The 23,931-nt window shown below is 38.2% G+C and overlaps 1 protein-coding gene across 1 annotated transcript in view; it reads right to left on the bottom strand.

Annotated features, from left to right (window-relative positions):
• LOC113466759 overlaps positions 1-23,022 on the bottom strand; it is a 36,306-nt gene extending 13,284 nt beyond the window's left edge. The window contains exons 1-6 of the mRNA XM_026822427.1: positions 22,678-23,022; positions 14,921-15,195; positions 14,861-14,870; positions 8,805-8,952; positions 8,563-8,566; positions 381-551 (exon numbers count right to left, since the gene is read on the bottom strand). Coding sequence (XP_026678228.1) covers positions 381-551; positions 8,563-8,566; positions 8,805-8,952; positions 14,861-14,870; positions 14,921-15,195; positions 22,678-22,894 — 825 coding nt within the window. The 5' untranslated portion in view covers positions 22,895-23,022. The remainder of the gene's footprint in view (positions 1-380; positions 552-8,562; positions 8,567-8,804; positions 8,953-14,860; positions 14,871-14,920; positions 15,196-22,677) is intronic.
• Positions 23,023-23,931: the final 909 nt, after the last annotated feature.

Below are 23,931 nucleotides of genomic sequence, written 5' to 3'. Positions count from 1 at the left end.
GCATTAGCTTGCCCTTGGGATCAATTTAATTTGAAGAAACCATTTACTGATGAAATTTGCAATGAAAATAGAAAGATAAAACAGTCATACCTTTTCGTCCTTTTCCGTAAAGTGGCCGTCGTCCTTGTCTGGATTCTTGTTACCTATATACTATTCTACCTAAAAATTGATCCCGCCAGAATTTTATTGAGACAAAATGGAAAAGACTACTCGAAGACGTGCCGAAATAGGGTCGAGTGGATTGGAACACATCACATGCCTTCAGGTACACTCCCTTTGTCAAGGGTCTATCTTTTTCTTGCCCTTGGGATCAATTTAATTTGAAGAAACCATTTACTGATGAAATTTGCAATGAAAATAGAAAGATAAAACCTTCATACCTTTTCGTCCTTTTCCGTAAAGTGGCCGTCGTCCTTGTCCGGATTCTTGTTGATGACCTGCGCGACGGCAATGATGTCGTCGAAGTCGTTACGCACCGGCATGCACAGTAACGTCTCCGTGTGATAACCGGTGAGTGCGTCGACCTCGTCGTCAAACCGGGGGTCCTGCCAACAGAAGTCAACGTGTTAGGGTTTGGGTTGGAAGTCGACGTGTTAAAAACAAATAGGGGTGAACAAACAAAAAATACATGATATGGTATCAAACCGGGGATTCTGCCAACAGAAGTCAACGTGTTGAACGTATGCAAGGTTTGGGAATGGAAGTTAACGTGTTGAAAAAAAAAAATATTAGAAAAAAATACATAACATGACATATGGTAGAGCAAAAAAGAGCATGTAGTCTGTGGTTTATTAGCTCCTATTTTATTAAATTTTAACAGAAGTCAAAGTGTTTGGCGTACGTCTCCGTGTGATAACCGGTGAGTGCGTCGACCTCGTCGTCAAACCGGGGGTCCTGCCAACAGAAGTCAACGTGTTAGGGTTTGGGATTGAAGTCGACGTGTTAAAAACAAATAGGGGTGAACAAACAAAAAATACATGATATGGTATCAAACCGAGGATCCTGCCAACAGAAGTCAACGTGTTAAGGTTTGGGTTGGAAGTCGACGTGTTAAAAACAAACAGGTGGTAACAATCAAAAAATACAAGATATGGTATCAAACCGGGGGTCCTGCCAACAGAAGTGAACGTGTTGAACGTATGCAAGGTTTGGGAATGGAAGTTAACGTGTTGAAAAAAAATAGAAAAAAATACATAACATGACATATGGTAGAGCAAAAAAGAGCATGTGGTCTGTGGTTTATTAGCTCCTCTTTTATTAAATTTTAACAGAAGTCAAAGTGTTTGGCGCATGCAAGGTATGGGTATGGAAGTCGACGTGTTAAAAACAAACAGGGGATAGGAAAAATACATGACATATGATATAGGAGAGAGGAGAGCAAAAAAATGTGGTTTGTGGTTTCTCTTTTATTAAATTTGGACTGTGGTAGACATTTTTGACATAATATATACGTAAGTATGAGGACTAGGTATCAGCTAAAATAGCCTGAAGTCCTATGAAAATGGTCCCAAGGGAAATTATCATTACAATTTTAAAATAATAGATAGTAGGTAGGTAGGTATATTGATTAAGAGAAAGGTGAGGTAAAAAATAGGTACCTAGCTCATTTACAAGCTCAGGTAATTTTCCTGGTACAAAATTATGTACATAAACCTAGGTAGGTAATTGGAAAATTTTCCGGACTACTTTATTTTTTATTTATTTATTTTTATGTGGAAAACGTGTGCCTCCCTACTATCGACATGTATTTTCAGCACGTGTGCTGTTTTTATTTATTTAATTATGTAGAAATATAGGTATTTTCATTTATTTTTTTAATATTATTATTTTTATTTACCTACCTATTAGATAAATATAAAATTGCCAATAATTATTATCATCAAAAATGATTTTCATTCGAAGCATGAAAAATTTGATTTCACTTCAAATTTATTTGCATAGGTAATTTTGTTTTTAATTGAAAAAATAACTCGAATAGGAAAATGTAGATTAGTTGAGCATTGCTATTCGCCAAAAGCTTTTTTTTTTTTCAAGTGGTGGGTAATTTTGGCGCGATTCTTTCTGGACCAAAGCCAAGGTTGCAAAAGGGTAAGAGCAATTTTCTTTGGGTAAATTGAACCGGATAAAAATTAGTGGAGTAGGGACAAAGGTAATTTCAAATATTCATTATTAGCTCTTGAGATTTTTTTCTGAAGGAGTTACTAAAGCTAAGTACCTACCTACTACCTAGATTCTTTTTCTTCTTCTTCTCCTTCTTCTTCTTCTTCTTCTTCTTGGCCCGATTTTTTAATATTATTATTATTTTCTATTGCCAATATGTACCTATAAAGGAAGCAAGCGATATTGCACAAGTTGATGAATTAACTTTTGACTTTTGAATAATACACTGAATGTGAAGGGTTAGTGGAAGTTTATTTTATTATTTTTTTCACTTTTTTTTTTTTTTTTTTTTTTTTTTTTTACTTATACTGAAAAGTCTTCGTTATACCTAGCGAGGAATAATGTTTACTCTTCTCAATTTTCTTTTTCCCCCTCTCCTTCTACTAAGTTTGATATTTGGAGCTAAGAAGTAGGTACCTATACCTACCTACCTACCTACCTAGTAGTTACTTACTGTTTGACAGTCTCCATAATAAAATTTCCGAAAAACATCTTCCTATTCCTACCAAGTATGTGTGTACAATTGTTCTTTAGACTAAACCTATGTAGGTATGTGTATCTGGTGTCTCGAAACTCGAAAGTTAATCAGTATTTTATGAACGCCGTGAATCTATAGATGTATGCAATGTGCAATACACAAAATATTAGTGGAGATGACTGGTCTACCGACTGTCTCTAGTCTCTACCCAGTTAAATCCAGTAGGTAGGTATTTTTTTTTTTATTATTTGAAAAAAAGGGGGGGAAACATCAACAATAACAACAAGACGTGTAGAATATTTATCATTCTACTCATTGCATCGTTAGGTACAACAATGCCAGTCAAAATAACAAAATGTAAACAAAACGGAGGAGAAAAAACGAAGAGACAAACATTGGAAGACAAAGGTCTCGTCGGAATAATAAAAAGGAATATAATGAGCGCAGAACCTAATGACTATGGAAACTAAAGAAATAGGAAGAGCAAAAGAAGGAGAAATAGTAGAAGGAGAAAGTGTAAAAGGAGGAGAAGGAAATATAGGGATGAAGGATTAGAAAAGGAACAATTAGAAAGAGAAGGAGAGAAAAAAAATAGAAGGAGGAGAAAGAAAATGTGAACAAGACGAGGGCAGAAAACAAGAGGTAAGAATAGGTGACAGGGAAAAAAAGATAGGAAAAAAATACGAGGCATAAAGAGAAGAGAAAGAATGTGAAGCGAAGGTGGTGAAGTTTAAATGACAATGAAGAAAAAGTCAAAAAGAAGGAAGGAGAAAATAACAAACAAAACAAAAAAGCAGTAATGAAAGAAAAAGGAAGGGGAAGCTATGGAAACTAAAGAAATAGGAAGAGCAAAAGAAGGAGAAATAGTAGAAGGAGAAAGTGGAAAAGGAGGAGAAGGAAATATAGGGATAAAGAATTCGAAGGAGAACAAGAAGATCAAAGAAAACTAAGAGAAGGATTAGAAAAGGAACAATAAGGAAGAGAAGGAGAGAAAAAAAAATAGAAGGAGGAGAAAGAAAATGTGAACAAGAAGAGGGCCGAAAAGAAGAGGTAAGAATAGGTGACAGGGAAAAAAAGATAGGAAAAAATACGAGGCATAAAGAGAAGAGAAAGAATGTGAAGCGAAGGGGGTGAAGTTTAAATGACAATGAAGAAGAAGTCAAAAAGAAGGAAGGAGAAAATAACAAACAAACAAAACAAAAAAGCAGTAATGAAAGTAAAAGGAAGGGGAAGAAAATAAGGGAGAGAATATTCAACGAGTGGGAGCAGAAAAAATGTAGAAAATACGAAAATTAGTTAGACTATGTATTGGGTAGGAATATAGAAAAAGCTCATACATCTACAAAATTATCTATGCAATAAATTTGAAGTGAAATTAAATCTATGGAAACTAAAGAAATAGGAAGAGCAAAAGAAGGAGAAATAGTAGAAGGAGAAAGTGGAAAAGGAGGAGAAGGAAATATAGGGATGAAGGATTAGAAAAGGAACAATAAGAAAGAGAAGGAGAGAAAAAAAAAATAGAAGGAGGAGAAAGAAAATGTGAACAAGACGAGGGCCGAAAAGAAGAGGTAAGAATAGGTGACAGGGAAAAAAAGATAGGAAAAAATACGAGGCATAAAGAGAAGAGAAAGAATGTGAAGCGAAGGGGGTGAAGTTTAAATGACAATGAAGAAGAAGTCAAAAAGAAGGAAGGAGAAAATAACAAACAAAACAAAAAAGCAGTAATGAAAGAAAAAGGAAGGGGAAGAAAATAAGGGAAAGAATATTTAACAAGTGGAAGCAGAAAAAATGTAGAAAAAACGATAATTAGTTAGACTATGTATTGGGTAGGTATATCGAAAAGCACATACACCTACCCAATTTTATTGAGCATATATGTTTAGTATGCACCAAAAGTGAACAAGTCATTTTGGTACCCATTTTATTTACTTATATTTATCTACCTAATTCTAAAAAAAAAAATCAAAGATAGAACATGGTGGAGAGGCTTTGTTCACAGTCGACCGATTTCTGGAACGACTTGAGATTTCATGATGATGAACTCTAACTTTAGATGCCCACAAGCATCTTGTTTCTGACTTTGAAAAGCAAAATGATGTTTTCCTTGAACCAGAATATTCACATTTGGAGTCAGGTATGTTCTTGAATGTTAAGTATGTTTTGGATTTCTGAATTCAAACAACATAACAAAATTACCGGGAGCGTACAAAACTACAAAATACGAGTTATAGCGGTAAGAGGTAGGTACATATTATGTATATTTTCCTACATATTATCAGAACTGCATAGCTGGCAGGTGCATAGTGCATATACCTCCCTCCATACTGTTCAAGTATGTTCAATTAACGCTAAACATTCATTTAACCATGATGATGAACTCTAACTTTAGATGCCCACAAGCATCTTGTTTCTGACTTTGAAAAGCAAAATGATGTTTTCCTTGAACCAGAATATTCACATTTGGAGTCAGGTATGTTCTTGAATGTTAACATGATGATGAACTCTAACTTTAGATGCCCACAAGCATCTTGTTTCTGACTTTGAAAAGCAAAATGATGTTTTCCTTGAACCAGAATAATTACTTTTACAGAATATTCACATTTGGAGTCAGGTATGTTCTTGAATGTTAAGTAGGTATGTTTTGGATTTCTGAATTCAAACAACATAACAAAATTACCGGGAGCGTACAAAACTACAAAATACGAGTTATAGCGGTAAGAGGTAGGTACATATGTATTTTTCCTACATATTATCAGAACTGCATAGCTGGCAGGTACATAAAACTCCCTCCATTCTGTTCAAGTATTTTCAATTAACGCTAAACATTCATTTAAGTTAAGGAAACAAAGCTTATTTAGTTTTCCTTTTACAAAATTATGTAGAAGGTATGTACCTATACCTAGTATGTAGTATCTACTGTCTACCTTGTACACAAACTCTAAAGATGTTCCCTTCAATAAAAGAGAGTCTAGTCCAGTGAAAAAACTACCTTGTACACAAACTCTAAAGATGTTCCCTTCAATAAAAGAGAGTCTAGTCCAGTGAAAAAACAACAACAACAACAACAACAACAAAAGAAAAAATGAAAATGAACAAAAGAGTGTACACGTAGTTTTCATTTAACTTAAGGAAACAAAGCTTATTTAGTTTTCCTTTTACAAAATTATGTAGAAGGTATGTACCTATACCTAGTATGTAGTATCTACTGTCTACCTTGTACACAAACTCTAAAGATGTTCCCTTCAATAAAAGAGAGTCTAGTCTATTGAAAAAACTACAACAACAACAAAAGAAAAAATGAAAATGAACAAAAGAGTGTACACGTAGTTGAATTAAAAATTCTAATGAGAATATAAGAGAATTGAATATTTTATAAGCTAAGGGAATTACCTTAAACCTTCTTACGAAGCCTTGTCTGGAAAATAGTCTTTGCTCCTGTTTATCTCAACAGGGTCGAATACAACAGGGTAAATTTCAAAGGGTAAAATCTTTAAATTTGTTGAAAATGATTACCTTAGTGATTTATTTGAATTTATGACACCACCCCTCAAATTAACATTCAATATTAACAGCCAATCTAAACTGTTTTCCTCTGTGATATTCTGTCCATCACTTTAGCAAAAAGCGGAATGTAAAGTGCATTTTTTTTATAACACCAAAGTGACTGAAAAAAGTCCTGAAAAATTGAGCTCCTAATCTAAAGCTGTTTCGAAGATGTAAAGTTAGACATTTGAGGTAGGTACATACTTTAGCAGCATCCTCTGGAGAATTGATGATTTTATAGAAACTTCGAAGGCCTTCTCTTCCAAATATAAAACATCTTTGATAGAAAGGCTGCATGGAGGTGCGTACCTTGCAAGGAGCAGAAGGCAAGACGCTTGAAGCAGACTCAATCTCTATCTCAGCCATCTAACGTCAAATTTCACTTCGACTGCACCGTCATCTCCGAGAGTTCATGGAGATCCTTGGGACCTGATAGAAAGGCTGCATGGAGGTGCGTACCTTGCAAGGAGCAGAAGGCAAGACGCTTGAAGCAGACTCAATCTCTATCTCAGCCATCTCCCCAAGCTCAGTATACGGGTGGTGAGTATGAAGGAAGGACGGACCGACTGGAGGAGGTACTCAACAGATTTGATTCATTCGAGAAGAAATTGAAGGATAAGCTGGAGGATTTCGAGAAGACTCTGAATTTCTATGGTGAGAAGGTGGACGATGCAACGAAAACAGTCAAGGCTCTGGAGCAGAAGCTGCTTACTATGGAAAAGAGACTAGACAAATCGGAGAGTGAAAACAAGGAATTGAAGACAAGGCTGAAGAATATGGAAGTTCAAATAAACGAGATCGGTCAGAAGGAATTCAATACCAAAATTGAGATCACGGGCATAAAGGATAAGAACGTCAATGCAGAAACGGTTGCTAAGGTAATTCTGGAAAAGGCTGGATACGAACAGGGGACTGTACAACATAGGGTGGAGAAAATAACTAAACCAATAGAAAACAGGCAAGAGAAAACTTCGATTGTCATGCAGTTCAAATGTCAAGCGACCAGGAATGAAGTGCTCGGTAAGATAAAAAAAGAGAAGGTTTTCATGAAATTGAACAACACAGTAAACAGTGACTCATCCTATGTGTTCATAAACGAGGCCCTGAGTCCGTATTATAAAAAGTTGTTTTTTGAAGCAAATAAAGTGAAGAAGGGGAAAAACTATGCATACCTATGGGTTAAAGCTCTATCTTTCTCTCTCTCTCTCTCTCTCCTACTGTCCCTATCTCTACTCTCTACTATTTATTTCCTACTCTTTTCGTAATCCTTTTTTCCTCTTCCTTCTTCAACCTGTTTTTCTCCTCCTTCTCCTTCTCCTCCTCCTCCTCCTTATTCTCATTCTTCTTCTCCTTCTCCTTCTTCTTTCCATTTTCTTCACACTGGTAACGTGCTTATCATTAATAAAAGTCATTCAATTTCATCCTACCTCTTCCTCTTCCTGCTCCCATTTCTGCTCCTTCGTCTCCTCTTGCTCTTCGTTCGTGTCACTGTTTTTAATGATGCTTCAATTCTTTCTTAGTTTGTTCGTTCATTTTTTTTACTCTTTTTTCAATCACATCAATTGTTATCTAATCAAATCGCTTATCTAATCTAATCAATCTTCCCACCCACCCCCTTTTTTTTATGTCCAAAATATTTCATTTTTTCCCAGAACGAAAACAATTTATGGAAGGTGAATTTTTCTTCTCACTTATTGATTGTACCTTTCAACACCTCTACAATGAAAGAAGCTATGTTCTGTCAAAAAGAAACAGCATAAAATCAATTATAATTCTTTCTGTTCCAACAATTATTGTTATTTATTCGTTCTGACATTTTTTACTTTTTCTTTCTAATATCTTTTACTTTCTATTTCTGCTTTCTTCTTCTTCTTCTTCTTCTTCTTCTTCTTCTTCTTCTTCTTCTTCTTCTTCTAGTTATCTAGCTTTATTCACAAATTTTTATAAATCAATAATTTTTTCAAGAAATTCTTGGGACGGAAACCCCCTTTTTTTTATGTCCAAAATATTTCATTTTTTCCCAGAACGAAAACAATTTATGGAAGGTGAATTTTTCTTCTCACTTATTGAACACCTCTACAATGAAAGAAGCTATGTTCTGTCAAAAAGAAACAGCATAAAATCAATTACCTATAATTCTTTCTGTTCCAACAATTGTTATTTATTCGTTCTGACATTTTTTACTTTCTATTTTAATATCTTTTCCTTTCTATTTCTGCTTTCTTCTTCTTCTTCTTCTTCTTCTTCTTCTTCTTCTTCTTCTTCTTCTTCTTCTTCTCCTTCTTCTTCTAGTTTTCTAGCTTGATTCACAAATTTTTGTAAATCAATTTTTTCAAGAAATTTTTGGGACGGAAATGCTTGTTTCTGATGCTCAGGCTATTGGCCCTTTGGATGGCTTGGACCAATCTTTGCAGGAGGAACTGATTCAATCAATCAATCTCTCTCTCTCTCTCTCTCTCTCTCTCTCTCTCTCTCTCTCTTCATTTGTCTATCTTTCCAAGTATCTAGCTACCTCTTGTTTTTCTTCTTTTGTCATTTTCCTGTACAAATGCTGTTATTCCCCCAGTGTCTGCCTATCTTTTATATGGGTGTTAGTCTGTTTTAGTCCTTTATAGTTTTCAACACCTGCAGATTGACAGTTTCCCCCGTAACGGCCACATGGCCCAGAATGCCCACACCCCACGGGACTTCAACCTCGTCAGCTGTACTGTACACCAACCCCGCTCCCGAATGTAGATCAAACACTTTGGACACTAAACACTTTTTGCCACCTGAGAACCAAACGGGTTAATGGGTGGAAAAGTGAGAAAAAGTTGGTGGAAAAAAATAGAAAATACAATATCTCGGAAAGGCTGGCTTTCTCCTATCCTGTACTCCTCTAGGTAATTTAATTTGATCAACAATGACAAGAAATTGAAGGAATAGAACAAAAAAAGATACTGGGACAAAGATAGTTCAAATTGGGTCTTTTTTCAGGGTCACAACTAGGTCACAAAAATCCTCCTCCTCCCCATTTTTAGCTAATTTTTTTTTTTTTTTTTTTTTTTTTTCATTATTGATTTATTATTACTTTTTCTACACCCATGTCTCCTATGTCCTGTAGGAAAAGGTGGGGAACTAATAGGTAGGTAAACACTATCATAGGTATTAAGAACTACACATATAGGTATTAAGAACTATATATAACTACATAATATATATATTTCACTCTCTGTATTTCACTCTACTATACCTATATACTATTCTACCTAAAAATTGATCCCGCCAGAATTTTATTGAGACAAAATGGAAAAGACTACTCGAAGACTTGCCAAAATAGGGTCGAGTGGATCTGTGTACAATTGTACAATATTGTTCTACGAGTAATTTCAAAACAAAAGATAAAAACCTACAATAGGGAAGGATGCAATATTTAACTGTTGACGTAATGGGACTCCCAAGTATTAAGCTGACAGTAAAAATAAAGCACTACTCATTCTTACACTCTTATACAGCCGTCTAAAATGGTGTCTCTGATTTCTTTGTAAAAACTCTTCCTCTTCCATTTCCCCCTTTGTATAAACTTCTCCTCCATTTCCCTCTTTGTATATAAACCTCTCTTTGTTTTCCTCTCTTCGAAGATCTCTTCGAGTGGATCGGAACACATCACATGCCTTCAGGTACACTCCCTTTGTCAAGGGTCTAGGCATTAGCTTGCCCTTGGGATCAATTTAATTTTTTTGAAGAAACCATTTACTGATGAAATTTGCAATGAAAATAGAAAGATAAAACATTCGTACCTTTTCATCCTTTTCCGTAAAGTGGCCCTCGTCCTTGTCCGGATTCTTGTTGATGACCTGCGCGACGGCAATGATGTCCTCTCTCTCTCTCTCTCTCTCTCTCTCTCTCTCTCTCTCTCTCTCTCTCTCTCTCTCTCTCTCTCTCTTTGTCTATCTTTCCAAGTATCTATCTACCTCTTGTTTTTCTTCTTTTGTCATTTTCCTGTACAAATGCTGTTATTCCTCCAGTGTCTGCCTATCTTCTATCTGGGTGTTAGTCTGTTAGTCCTTTATTGTTTTCAATTCAGGCTCACAGAAAGATATTATTGTGTCTATACTCTGTATGTAGGTATGTGCGTATTTTGTGTAGGCTCTACAGGTCAAAATCATGCACCATTAAACTTGGTAGCCAAACTAAAATGTTTTTGCCTTTGTGTATCTACGTACTTCATTCTCTTTTCTCTATTCCCTCCGTTATTCTCACTTCTCTATTCTCTCTCTCTAAATTATTTCTCACTCTTGACATCCTTGTTTGTTGTTATTTGACTCCTACCTCTTTTCTTTTGTCTTCATTTGTTCTCTCTCTCTCTCTCTCTCTCTCTCTCTCTTCTTCTAACTATTACTTCCTACATTGTAACTTCATCCCTCCTCTCTCTCTCTCTCTCTCTCTCTCTCTTTTCTTCTAACTATTACTTCCTACATTGTAACTTCATCCCTCCTCTCTCTCGATCGATGTCGACTAAAATCGGCCACACTACCTCGAGAACATGGGTTCACTTCGTCAATCGACCATCGATCGACGGCCGTCAACTCTGTGTGGATAAAGCTTTAAAGTCAAACAAAAAGTGGATCACTGAAAAACTGCTAAGTCCCTATGTTTCTACTTTCTAATGATAGTGTGAGGATACTTACTTTCTCATATCAATAAGTGATGAGCGACGACTGGCGGAGATGGACTTTGCCTCCGGGTTATTGCCTGGTATCTCATGTGTCCGGAACACGCTCTTGTTCTTCGCCTTTGCAAAGTCATGCCTGAGGCATTTCTTGGAGTTACGTCTCCGACTGAGTGCCTCTAGGGAGATGGAGTTGCAGGTTCCGTTGTTGAGGACGATGCTCGGAATACTCAACGAATTGTTGTTCTCCTCACCGCTGAGGTAGGTTTTGTCTCCGCCTGAAGGGATATAAAGATAGTGCACATCAACAAAAATCATCCAGCATCCACCCTTACATGAGTAGTTTATCATTCTTGCATAAGATGGTGAAGGGAAGTACACATTTTTAAAATCAGAAAACATAGGGAGAAAGAACAAATTAACAAATTGTTTGTGCCGTTATGTTCTCTCTCTTTTGGGGGTGTTTTTCATTTTTTGTCTCCGCCTGAAGGGATATAAAGATAGTGCACATCAACAAAAATCATCCAGCATCCACCCTTACTTGAGTAGTTTATCATTCTAGCATAAGATAGTGAAGGGAAGTACACATTTTTAAAATGAGAAAACATAGGGAGAATGATGAAAGAAACAACAAACGACTCTGTTATTAAGTTCAATAAATGTTAAGTTAGGGATGCCACATTACACATTACACATTACTCTTAACAAATTGTTTGTGCCGTTATGTTCTCCCTCTTTTGGGGGTGTTTTTCATGAGAAGAGAGGAGGTGGTGGAGGGGAAAGAAATGGATGGTAAAATACATGATAGAAAGAGAGGGAGGAAAAGGGGGAGGTGAAGAAATACTGGTTGAGAAAGACCTGGAGGAAGGGGAGAAGGAGAAAAATTGCAAAATGAAAAAGGGTGAGAGAAAGCGAGACAAAGAGAGCGAGGGACAACGAGAGAGGGAGAGAAACAGAGGAGAAAGATAGAAAGAGAGAGATGAGAGAGGGATAATAAAAGAAGGGGACAACGAGAGACGAGACAAAGAGAGCGAGGGACAACGAGAGAGGGAGAGAAACAGAGGAGAAAGATAGAAAGAGAGAGATGAGAGAGGGATAATAAAAGAAAGGGACAACGAGAGACGGAGGAAGAGAGAGAGAAACAGATGAGAAACAGGGAGAGAAAGATAAAAAGGGGCGATAATGTTCATAATGAGGTGTTCCCTGTGTTATCTCTGTCCTTGTCGCAGCCATTACGGAATTTATAGTCGAGAACCTTCCATTAAACATGAATTATTTTCTCATCAACTCGAAATTCGTTCGAAGATAAATAGTACGTCATCAGGTTCAACATTTCGAAGAGACCTTGTTAAAGGCTTCGATGAAGTCGAAGAAGAGATCCAAACAAAGGAGGAAAGAGTGTAGCATACAAGCAGCCATTAATAACAACACCATAAACAATACGCCGCGTACTATTCTGGCAACAAACTTTGGTAAGATGGAATTTGAAAGCCGCAAATTTATAAACTTTTGTAGAGTGTAGCATACAAGCAGCCATTAATAACAACACCATAAACAATACGCCGCGTACTATTCTGGCAACAAACTTTGGTAAGATGGAAGTTGAAAGCCGCAAATTTATGAACTTTTGGTTAATTAATTAGCCACCGTCACCCACGCAGTATTTGTGTCTCATTTTACGTCATTACTTGAGCAGTCAATACAGTTTGTGAGTAGGTATGTATTGAAGCCAAACTCTACTAATATCCAACGGAAGGGCAAGGTGGCTTAAACTCCGATAACCAAAAAGTGGATCGCTAGAAAAACTGCCGAGAGTAACTATGTTTCTAAAACTGTGTTCACAAACAGTCGACGGCCGTCGACCATTACTTGAGCAGTCAATACAGTTTGTGAGTAGGTATGTATTGAAGTCAAGCTCTACTAATATCCAACGGAAGGGCAAGGTGGCTTAATTAAACTCCGATAAACAAAAAGTGGATCGCTAGAAAAACTGCCGAGAGTAACTAAACTGTGTTCACAAATAGTCTTATGTTCTGTCAAAAAGAAACAGCATAAAATCAATTATAATTCTTTCTGTTCCAACAATTATTGTTATTTATTCGTTCTGACACGTCAAGGGCAGACCGTCCCTTGGGTGTCCATCTCCATGGGTGGAGGGTTTCAAAAGAGTTTTTACTTTGGTTCGAGACTGGTAAGTTAATCTAACGCGGATCTAAATTTGCGGATCTCAAAGTTAGTGAAGCGCTGTGTTCTTTAAGGGTTCTCTTCTTTGATTGCTGGTAAGATGGGACATTCTGAAGTGTAGGTTCTGAAACAGAAACAAAGAAAAAGCAAATTTGAAATGAGAGAATCTGCGGGGTAATTTGAAGTTGGAGGGATGGCAGAAGGTTGGAGGGATAACAAAAGGACGGTATATTGGAGCCGCTTTCAAAGATCTTTGCCGTCAAGGGCAGACCGTCCCTTTTGGGTGTTACAGTTGCAGGGATGGCAGAACTTGTGTTCGTGGGGTAATTTAGGTTGGAGAGATGCCAGAAGGACTGTATATTGAAGCCGCTTTTGAAGATCTCTTTAAGATAAGAATTTGTGTTGGTGAGGCAATTTAGGTTGGAAGGATGCCAGAAGGACGGTGAGTTGGAGTTGCTTTCAAAGATCACTGCCCGTCAAGGGTAGACCGTCCCTTGGGTGTCCATCTCCATGGGTGGAGGGTTCCGAAAGAGTTTTTACTTTGGTTCGAGACTGGTAAGTTGATCTAAGGCGGATCTAAATTTGCGGATCTCAAAGTTAGTGAAGCGCTGTGTTCTTTAGGGTTCTCTTCTTTGAGTGCTGGTAAGATGGGACATTCTGAAGTGTAGGTTCTGAAACAGAAACAAAGAAAAAGCAAATTTGAAATGAGAGACCCCACGGGACTTCAACCTCGTCAGCTGTACTGTACACCAACCCCGCTCCCGAATGTAGATCGAACACTTTGGACACCAGACACTTTTTGCCACCTGAGAACCAAACGGGTTAATTGGTGGAAAAGTGAGAAAAAGTTGGTGGAAAAAAATAGAAAATACAATATCTTTCTCCTATCCTGTACTCCTCTCGGTAATGTAATTTGATCAACAATGACAAGAAATTGAAGGAATAGAACAAAAAAAAAAGATACTCGGACAAAGATAGTTCAAATTGGGTCTTTTTTCAGGGTCACAACTAGGTCACAAAAAAATTTAATCCTCCTCATTTGTTTATTATGACTCCCGGATGGGTAGTCTAGTTTGATAAAATTTGACAAACATGTTTAACACCTGAAGAAAATTTAATATGAGGGCACGACAGTGCTACAGGCCAAGTTCCAGTAAGCACGCCTGCTGTGTATTTTTTTTTATATTTTCTAGCTGATGTGTTTTCTACAGTTCGCTAAATCACTAAAACTAGTAAAAATTTAGTGAAAATATAGATACTTCACCTCTCCTCCTCTCGACAAAGAACAGCGACGCTCCGTCTGCGTCGAGCAGAACGCTGACATTATCCACCGTCTTTTTCGACAGCGACTTCAAGTCAAGATCACGCGCGATGTCGCGCACAATCGCCATGAAAAAGTCGCGTTCGGATGAGTAGGTAAGGTTTAAGGTACCGTTGAATTAGAAAAATGGGAGGGTATCCTTTCAACATGTAGAAAGAGGTAGTAAGAGAGAGAGAGAGAGAGAGAGAGAGTCTTTTAAAATTTTAAATAATTTTATTATTTTTTCATATACCTAGCTATAATACAAGAAAGCATCCTAATCCTAAGTAAGCGAGTAAAATAAATATTCATGTAAATGATAATAAATTAGGCTGGAACTTGGCCTGGCGCACTACCGTGCGCCTAGATTTGATAATACTGTACCTACTACCTACTGATGATGCTCACAACGCAACATCTCGAAACTACAGCGACGCTCCGTCTGCGTCGAGCAGAACGCTGACATTATCCACCGTCTTTTTCGACAGCGACTTCAAGTCAAGATCACGCGCGATATCCCGCACAATCGCCATGAAAAAGTCACGTTCGCCTTCCTGCCGCAGCATGTCCTTCTTGGTCGCGCGACTGACTTGGGTGTAGGGGCGACAAAGAACAGCGACGCTCCGTCTGCGTCGAGCAGAACGCTGACATTATCCACCGTCTTTTTCGACAGCGACTTCAAGTCAAGATCGCGCGCGATGTCGCGCACAATCGCCATGAAAAAGTCGCGTTCTCCTTCCTGCCGCAGCATGTCCTTCTTGGTCGCGCGACTGACTTGGGTGTAGGGACAGAGGGGCAGTTTCACCTTGGATTCGATGAGGAGGGACAGAATGCTGAGTGAACTGGGCGGAAGGGAGGTATATCTGCAACAGACCCAACGAGAAGAGCGTTATTTGGGGAAGATAATGTAGTCATGACTGTGCACCTTTACCCCACCGCGTATCCTTGCCCCACCCTACCCTATTTATGATGTCAATTTGAAATGAGAGAATCCCTGAAATGATGAGTAGGTAAGGTTTAAGGTACCGTTGAATTAGAAAAATGGGAGGGTATCCTTTCAACATGTATGTTGAAACATGATAATAAACTTTTGATACTTTGAAAGAGGTAGTAAGAGAGAGAGAGAGATTGGAAGGACTGGAAGGAGGATCATAATATTAATAATAATTTTGGTAAACATACGATACCTACTACAAGTTTTAATTAAATAATTAATTATTAATAAATACGCATATTCCCTATTATCCCTTGTATATTTATAATGTGAAGTCACTGTACTGTGAAAAGGGAATTTAACATAATGTACGTACGGGGTGGTCTTATTAGGCAGTCAATGACTCACTGGATGAAAATGACTGAGTGAGTGAATGAGTGATTGAGTGAGTGAGTGATTGCGTCAGTGAGTCAGTCAGTGACTTATAAGAACTATAACCTACTCTTATGAACTACCGGAACTACGAGTGCTGGGGTTAGAAATATGTAAAGGAATTACCTTGTTAGTGAACTAAGAAGTAGGTATGAAGATCAGGAGATATATTAAACTTTGAGAATGAATGAGTCATCCTGTACTTTAAATAAATAATCATAGATCACATTTGAATAATGTATCGTAGCGGGATTTTATAACATTTTATCTACATACGCGTATAGTAGGTTTCCACAATTTATCTACATAGCAGGTACCTATGTATGTACTAATTATTAGTTTTCAGTTTTCACAAAATGACCTCGTATGTGCATGAAACATGCAGTCTGCAGCAATACTGCAATTGTAGGTAATACGCAATACTGTCCGGAGTTAATTAATCCTTCAAAGTATGTACCTACAGGGTGGCATATAGTTGATCGAACTTCAAGAACCTGAGTATTCTTGAGCTTAGTAGGTACCACAGCACATAATTGAAAAAAAAAATCATACCTAGTCGATTTTGACTGAAGTGTTTACTCCTCTTTATTTCTGTTTTTTTCCGTATGTTGCAGCTGCGGCCATAAGCCGCACCCAAGAAATGCTAGGCGGAAAATCCAGCAACTTGACGAAAATCTTGTAAATATGAAAATTTAATTTTCTGCGGAGAGGAGTTTCAGCTATCTTGAGAGCTAAGCTGAGGCCGATTCAAAAAAAATCCACTTCGGTTCGGAACTTTCCCCTCAGCCTGTGTTTCAAATGAAAGTTCAGAGCCCCGGGGAACCTTTTGAAAAGTTTGCAGCCTGACTGCAGCTGCTGCAGCCACAGTATGTGTGTGAAGCGAAATTCCCCAGGGATACCAGCCTTTGTCTTCCTAGCATGCTATGCTGAAATCGACCGTAGCCTTTGGCGAATTACCTTTATGCCCATTGATTGGAGATAAAAGACCTTTTCAGAAATACCTTTGTGCCTGCCTATGATAACATTTAATGGGTATGCATTGTGGCTTTTAGAGATTTTATTAGCTTTGAAATTTGACACTGCTACATAGTACATATTACGTACTACGTAGACATCAAGTATTCAAGTTTCTAGCTATCTGTCATCCCGGATGACCAACAAAATTTTGCATTAATCACTAAATACTAACTATAGTTAAACCCTAATTAAACAAACCCTTTTTCAGGCTAAAATCTTAGCAGATTAGCAGATATACAGTAGTGACGTTAAACCCTATTAAAAAAAAATGTCTGGTAGGTACACTGCACTTTATTTACAGTTAGATTTATTCATTTTTAAATTAAGAACTGGTATGTACATTAGTAGACTCGTGCGGTCTGTGTCGGAACATATTCTCATCAGATGGGCGAGTTTTTTACTTCCTATTTTAGTATTTTTTATAGTAATACCACCACGCTAAATTAAAATGAGCTTTTTAACAGAGGGAACTGTAACTGCTAAGGTTTTATAGTCCCAAAATCGAAGAGAGAAGGAAGGCAGGATAGGAGAAAGAAAGCCGTTCCGATAACGAACATTATTCGTTCAGGATAATATCCGCCCCGGGTGGGAATCGAACCCGCGGACTAGCGCTTGCAAGGTAGACGTAAGAACTTTTGGTTAATTAATTAGCCACCGTCACCCACGCAGTATTTGTGTCCCATTTTACGTCATTACTTGAGCAGTCAATACAGTTTGTGAGTAGGTATGTATTGAAGTCAAGCTCTACTAATATCCAACGGAAGGGCAAGGTGGCTTAAACTCCGATAAACAAAAAGTGGATCGCTAGAAAAACTGCCGAGAGTAACTATGTTTCTAAAACTGTGTTCACAAATAGTCGACGGCCGTCGACCGACTCGATCGATGTCGACTAAAATCGGCCACACTACCTCGAGAACATGGGTTCACTTCGTCAATCGACCATCGATCGACGGCCGTCAACTGTGTGTGGATAAAGCTTTAAAGTCAAACAAAAAGTGGATCACTGGAAAACTGCTAAGTCCCTATGTTTCTACTTTCTAATGATGGTGTGAGTGCCGTCGACCGACTCGATCGATGTCGACTAAAACCGGCCACACTACCTCGAGAACATGGGTTCACTTCGTCAATCGACCATCGATCGATGGCCGTCAACTGTGTGTGGATAAAGCTTTAAAGTCAAACAAAAAGTGGATCACTGAAAAACTGCTGGATCCCTATGTTTCTACTTTCTAATGGAGTCAGTTGATAAGAAAAATAGGAGTTGCGGAAAATTTTGGGGGAAACACACATCGTTGGAATAACGCTTGTAAGTCAGTGGCTTTTGGAGAAAAATAGGAGGTGCGGAAAATTTTTGGGGGGAAACTCGGCTTGGTTGAAGATGATAGTGATGATGATGATAATGTCATTAAAGAGGATCAAGTACCTACAACATCATGTCTTCTGATGAAGTTTTTCGCACATCGAGTTTATGTGAGAGATTCCTATTCCTAAACACGCCACCTAATTAGGTCCCATGCTATTCAAATGGATCAAGACATTACGATGTCTTCCGATGAATTTCTGGATTCTAAATTTCAGCTCGTCTTTCGAAATTGAATCCCTAGATTCAATTTCCTACCCACCCCACCTACTCCACCTAATTAGGTCTACAGATCCTGGGGCTTTTCTGGATTCTCCAATCAAGATTTAAAGAAGTTGACTGGGATTCTATTTTCCTTTGCAAGTACCTCATAGGTAAATAACTACAGTCCCCACTGGAAAACTTCTTTTATTCTTTTTTTGTGAAAGCATACATATGTTACGTAGAAATGCTTTCACCTTTTTCAAAACTATTTTATTTATTTCTCGTTTTTTTTTATGAGATTCATTAAACGTGTTTGCTCCTCTATGCTCGCATTTTTGAAAAGGAAAATGTCTTCCGGATTTCCTTTCACAAATCGACCTTCTTTCAAAAATGAGTGTTTCATCGCTATACTTATTTACCGTTTTTATTTCCTTTTTCCTAGCATTGTAAGAACTGGTATGTACATTAGTAGACTCGTGCGGTCTGTGTCGGAACATATTCTCATCAGATGGGCGAGTTTTTTACTTCCTATTTTTTCTAGTAATAACCACCACGCTAAATTGAAATGAGCTGTTTTAAGAGATTTAACAGAGGGAACTGTAACTGCTAAGGTTTTATAGTCCCAAAATCGAAGAGAGAAGGAAGACAGAATAGGAGAAAGAAAGCCGTTCCGATAACGAACGAACTGGTATGTACATTAGTAGACTCGTGCGGTCTGTGTCGGAATATATTCTCATCAAATGGGCGAGTTTTTTACTTCCTATTTTTTCTAGTAATATCACCACGCTAAATTGAAATGAGTTGTTTTAAGAGATTTAACAGAAAGAACTGTAACTGCTAAGGTTTTATAGTCTCAAAAGCGAAGAGAGAAGGAAGACAGGATAGGAGAAAGAAAGCCGTTCCGATAACGAACATTATTCGTTCAGGATAATATCCGCCCCGGGTGGAAATCGACCTCGCGGACTAGCGCTTGCAAGGTAGACGTGCTTTTGTCTCCGCCTGAAGGGATATAAAGATAGTGCACATCAACAAAAATCATCCAGCATCCACCCTTACTTGAGTAGTTTATCATTCTTGCATAAGATAGTGAAGGGAAGTACACATTTTTAAAATCAGAAAACATAAGGAGAATGATGAAAGAAACAACAAACGACTCTGGTATTGGGTTGAAAAAATGTTAAGTTAGAGATGCCACATTACACATTACCCTTAACAAATTGTTTGTGCCGGTATGTTTTCTCTCTTTTGGGGGTGTTTTTCATGCATCTTGAAAAGAAGCTTGAAGCTAACTAGGCTGGTAATAACCTCCTTATTGACTGCTCACCGAAAGCACAGAGACGAAAAACCTCGGGAATCGAACCCGGGACCTTCGATGTGTGATATTTTCTAGGGAGCAAAGATTACTCGTCGTATACGTCATTATTATAATAAATGCGACGCACATTGCACCGCTGTGGTGACACACAATCCCATAACAATACATCCGAATAACAGCAAACAATTCCAACAGTTCCTAACAAACAGTAAAACATTGTGGGATATTAAGGGGCCTACACACGACGAGTTTAAAAGTCAATCGTATTATCGTAGTCCATTCTGTAGCTCTGCTGGATTTCCAGTAGGTACGTTACGTAGGGACCAAATCTGAATCCGAATAACAGCAAACAATTCCAACAGTTCCTAACAAACAGTAAAACATTGTGGGATATTAAGGTGCCTACACACGACGAGTTTAAATAGCGTAAGTCAATCGTAGTCCATTCTGTAGCTCTGCTGGATTTCCAGTAGGTACGTTACGTAGGGACCAAATCTGATAAGAAGCTTAAATTTAAAAGTGACTATCAATGGAGGTAAATGTCTGTTCACATTCACACTTAGTCAACCGCCCTTCGACTTTTGGACACACCTTAAGAGCACCTCTCACCTTGACTATTAGGCGACATGTTGCCGGAAGTGCAAGATCCGCGCCGACTCGAGTTGTGATCGATGAAGGCATTGTCCATCTCAATGCAGGCAAACCCATGGGACGCCAGCCAAATGCCCTCGGCATTTAACAGAGACGAGAGAAAGAAAAAAGAAATCAATTTCTTTCTTTGAATTTCTCTCAAAGCATTTTTCTTTTCTTTTTTTCACTTTTTCTCTCTCTCCTTCTTTCCCCTTTTTTCTCCTTTTTCACATTCCATTATTGTCCTTGTCATCGTTATTCAATTTCCTTCTCATTTCTTCCTTCCTTTCTCTTCTCCTTCTCCCTTCTCTTCCCCCTTCTTTTTGCCTTTTCAAATTTGTTTTCTTTGGAGCTTTTTTTAGTGAAATCTAATAAGATCACAATGTTATTTAAACTTATTCATCTTCTTGGTTTGTGACTTTTCTTACTTCTTTTTCTTCTTCTTCTTCTTCTTCTTCTTCTTCTTCTTCTTATTCGTCTTCTTTTTCTTCTTCTTCTTCTTCTTCTTCTTCTTCTTCTTCTTCTTCTTCTTCTTCGTCGTTATCTTGCCTTCATCGAACATTTAATTTCCGAGTAGGTACCTACTCGAGTCAGAATCTTTTTGTAAAATTCTTCCTTCTGCATGGCCATAAAGTGCGTTACCTCTGTAAGCAGACGGACCAATACCAAACGTGCTCAACACCCAAAACTTTTGGTTCTTTAACACCTTAACGTCCTTAACTACATAACTCGTATTCTCAGAACTCCAATACCGTAGAAAACAAGCTGGGCCCGTCCCTCCGGGAATAATTTAGCCCGTAGTTTATTCGACCAGTACCTATGTACCTACCCAATTTGTTTGAAAGACTAAAGTAGTGGGAAATGATATATCTACAATAAATTATTACTATTTGAATACCTATACATATTTAATAAATAGGAAGGACTACTGAACTTCATAAAAGTGCTATGGTTAATTCAAGTTAAAAGGGTGAAATTCTGAGTGGCAATAAGTAGGGTTTTCCACTATGTCCCTCTGTCTATCGACAATAATACGAAATCCTTTCGCCAAAATGATCACCTTTGAGTCAGCCTGTATGATAAATAAATGGATCCACTACAAAATTCATTAAAATATAGTATATTTATAGTTAAGATGTATATATAAATATAAATTAGGCCAATTGGGGCCATTATATTTGACACTTTTTTTTCTGCTAGTTTTCCATGAAGAATGACAAAGCAATACGCTCTTCAACCTTCACCCTGCAACTGTGACCATGGTTTGGTTTTCCAGTCACTGAGGTTTCTATGAATTTTTTCCGGTTTTACTATTTTTTGAGATTTCTGTGAATCTTTTCCAAGTGACATGTTGGTACATTATTTTTAGCTAATGTTACTGTGGTCGTTAATTTGTCTTAACAAACATCTTGTGTCAAAAAGAGTAAATTATTTTCAAACTGAATTTTGTAATAAATTAAATTATCCAGATAAACTCTTTACACAGATATAAAATCTATTTTAAATTATTTAAAAACCTGCCTGTATTAACCTGTATTATCCTAAATCCTTTAGGATTAGGGTATTATTTGCCTGCCAGTAGTGACGACAGAATACACATCAGCATGTGCTTTTCTCTCCTCCCTTAAAGTCCATGTGACAATAGCAGCTTTGTAAGCAAAATGATAAAATATTCCAAATCCAGACGCCACGTATACCTAACACCTCTTCATGTGTTGGGTTTGATATATTTACCCAACTTCTATCAACGTCCCTGGCTAGACAATCTACACAAATATGTCTACAAGAACTACATGTTTTTCCTGCTCACCATGTCTCTGATACTCCAATATGCGGGGACGTTCATTTTTGCCATCCAGGACTTGTCCGAGTTCTTGCAAAGACTTTTCGAAAGCGCTTTCAGTGCAACGTGTGCCGTGGATTTCTTATTCTACATCTTCAAACTGGAGGAGATCATCGAGTTGTTTGATGTTCAAGAGAGAGTGTACACAGTAACAAACAAGCGAATCCACAGGAAATATCTGGTGCAAGAGTACCGTGAGGTGATCATGTACTTTGTGACCACCGGGCTGGTCATGGTGGGACTTCTAATCGAAACAGTACTGCCTGTGTCGGGGAGAACTCTGAACTTAATGAGCACCGTGTACAGAAGAAAATATCCAAGCAGGATTTTACCTTTCAATGTCTGGACTCCGAGTTTCATCGATGCCAGTGAAAAGGAATATTTCATCACGTTCTATCTACTTGATGTCTATCTGATTATATTGATATTGACGATGGCACATTACACATTACTCTTAACAAATTGTTTGTGCCGTTATGTTCTCCCTCTTTTGGGGGTGTTTTTCATGCATCTTGAAAAGAAGCTTAAATTTAAAAGTGACTATCAATGGAGGTAAATGTCTGTTCACATTCACACTTAGTCAACCGCCCTTCGACTTTTGGACACACCTTAAGAGCACCTCTCACCTTGACTGTTAGGCGACATGTTGCCGGAAGTGCAAGATCCGCGCCGACTCGAGTTGTGATCGATGAAGGCATTGTCCATCTCAATGCAGGCAAACCCATGGGACGCCAACCACTTGTTGATGACCGTCACTTCCGTTTTGCGGAGGAAGTAGTCTTGCGTCAAATCCGGATGGGTTTCCAGCCACTCCTCGACATCCGGAAAGCTCAGTTGCGTCATGCTGGCGGGGTAATTTGAAGTTGGAGGGATGGCAGAAGGTTGGAGGGATAACAAAAGGACGGTATATTGGAGCCGCTTTCAAAGATCTTTGCGGTCAAGGGCAGACCGTCCCTTTTGGGTGTTAAAGTTGGAGGGAATGATGACCGTCACTTCCGTTTTGCGGAGGAAGTAGTCTTGCGTCAAATCCGGATGGGTTTCCAGCCACTCCTCGACATCCGGAAAGCTAAGTTGCGTCATGCTGGCGGGGTGATTTGAAGTTGGAGGGATGGTAGAAGGTTGGAGGGATAACAAAAGGACGGTATATTGGAGCCGCTTTCAAATATCTTTTCGGTCAAGGGCAGACCGTCCCTTTTGGGTGTTAAAGATGGAGGGATGGCAGAACTTGTGTTCGTGGGGTAATTTAGATTGGAGGGATGCCAGAAGGACTGTATATTGAAGCCGCTTTTGAAGATCTCTTTAACATAAGATTTATGTTGGTGAGGTAATTTAGGTTGGAGGGATGCCAGAAGGACTGTATATTGAAGCCGCTTTTGAAGATCTCTTTAAGATAAGAATTTATGTTGGTGAGGTAATTTAGGTTGGAGGGATGCCAGAAGGACGGTGAGTTGGAGTCGCTTTCAAAGATCACTGCCCGTCAAGGGCTTGGAGGGAAGGCAGAACTTGTGTTCGTGGGGTAATTTAGATTGGAGGGATGCCAGAAGGACTGTATATTGAAGCCGCTTTTGAAGATAAGAAGGATCTTTAAGATAAGAATTTATGTTGGTGAGGCATATTGAGAGTAAAACATGAGATGTTTGTCAACAAGACCATTACACATGACAAGGGATATGCATCTCCTTCTTCCTTCACATTATCATAATTATGAGTTGGTATTGAGTTTTATGATGCCGAAAGTGGTTTTTCCTGTACTACTGGAAAATGGTACCTACGATTTTTCCGAAATTTTCTTTGGCCAAACGATATAAACCGCCGTTTTGCATATTGCCTTATGGTCAGTCAGCTAATTTTCCCACTCCTTATGGCCAATCAGTTGAATT

This window comes from Diaphorina citri, unplaced genomic scaffold (genome assembly GCF_000475195.1).
Source record: "Diaphorina citri unplaced genomic scaffold, Diaci psyllid genome assembly version 1.1 scaffold328, whole genome shotgun sequence".
Classification (NCBI taxonomy): domain Eukaryota; kingdom Metazoa; phylum Arthropoda; class Insecta; order Hemiptera; family Psyllidae; genus Diaphorina; species Diaphorina citri.
The sequence above is the reverse complement of the archived record's forward strand: the minus strand, read 5'-3'. Positions and strand labels throughout refer to the sequence as shown.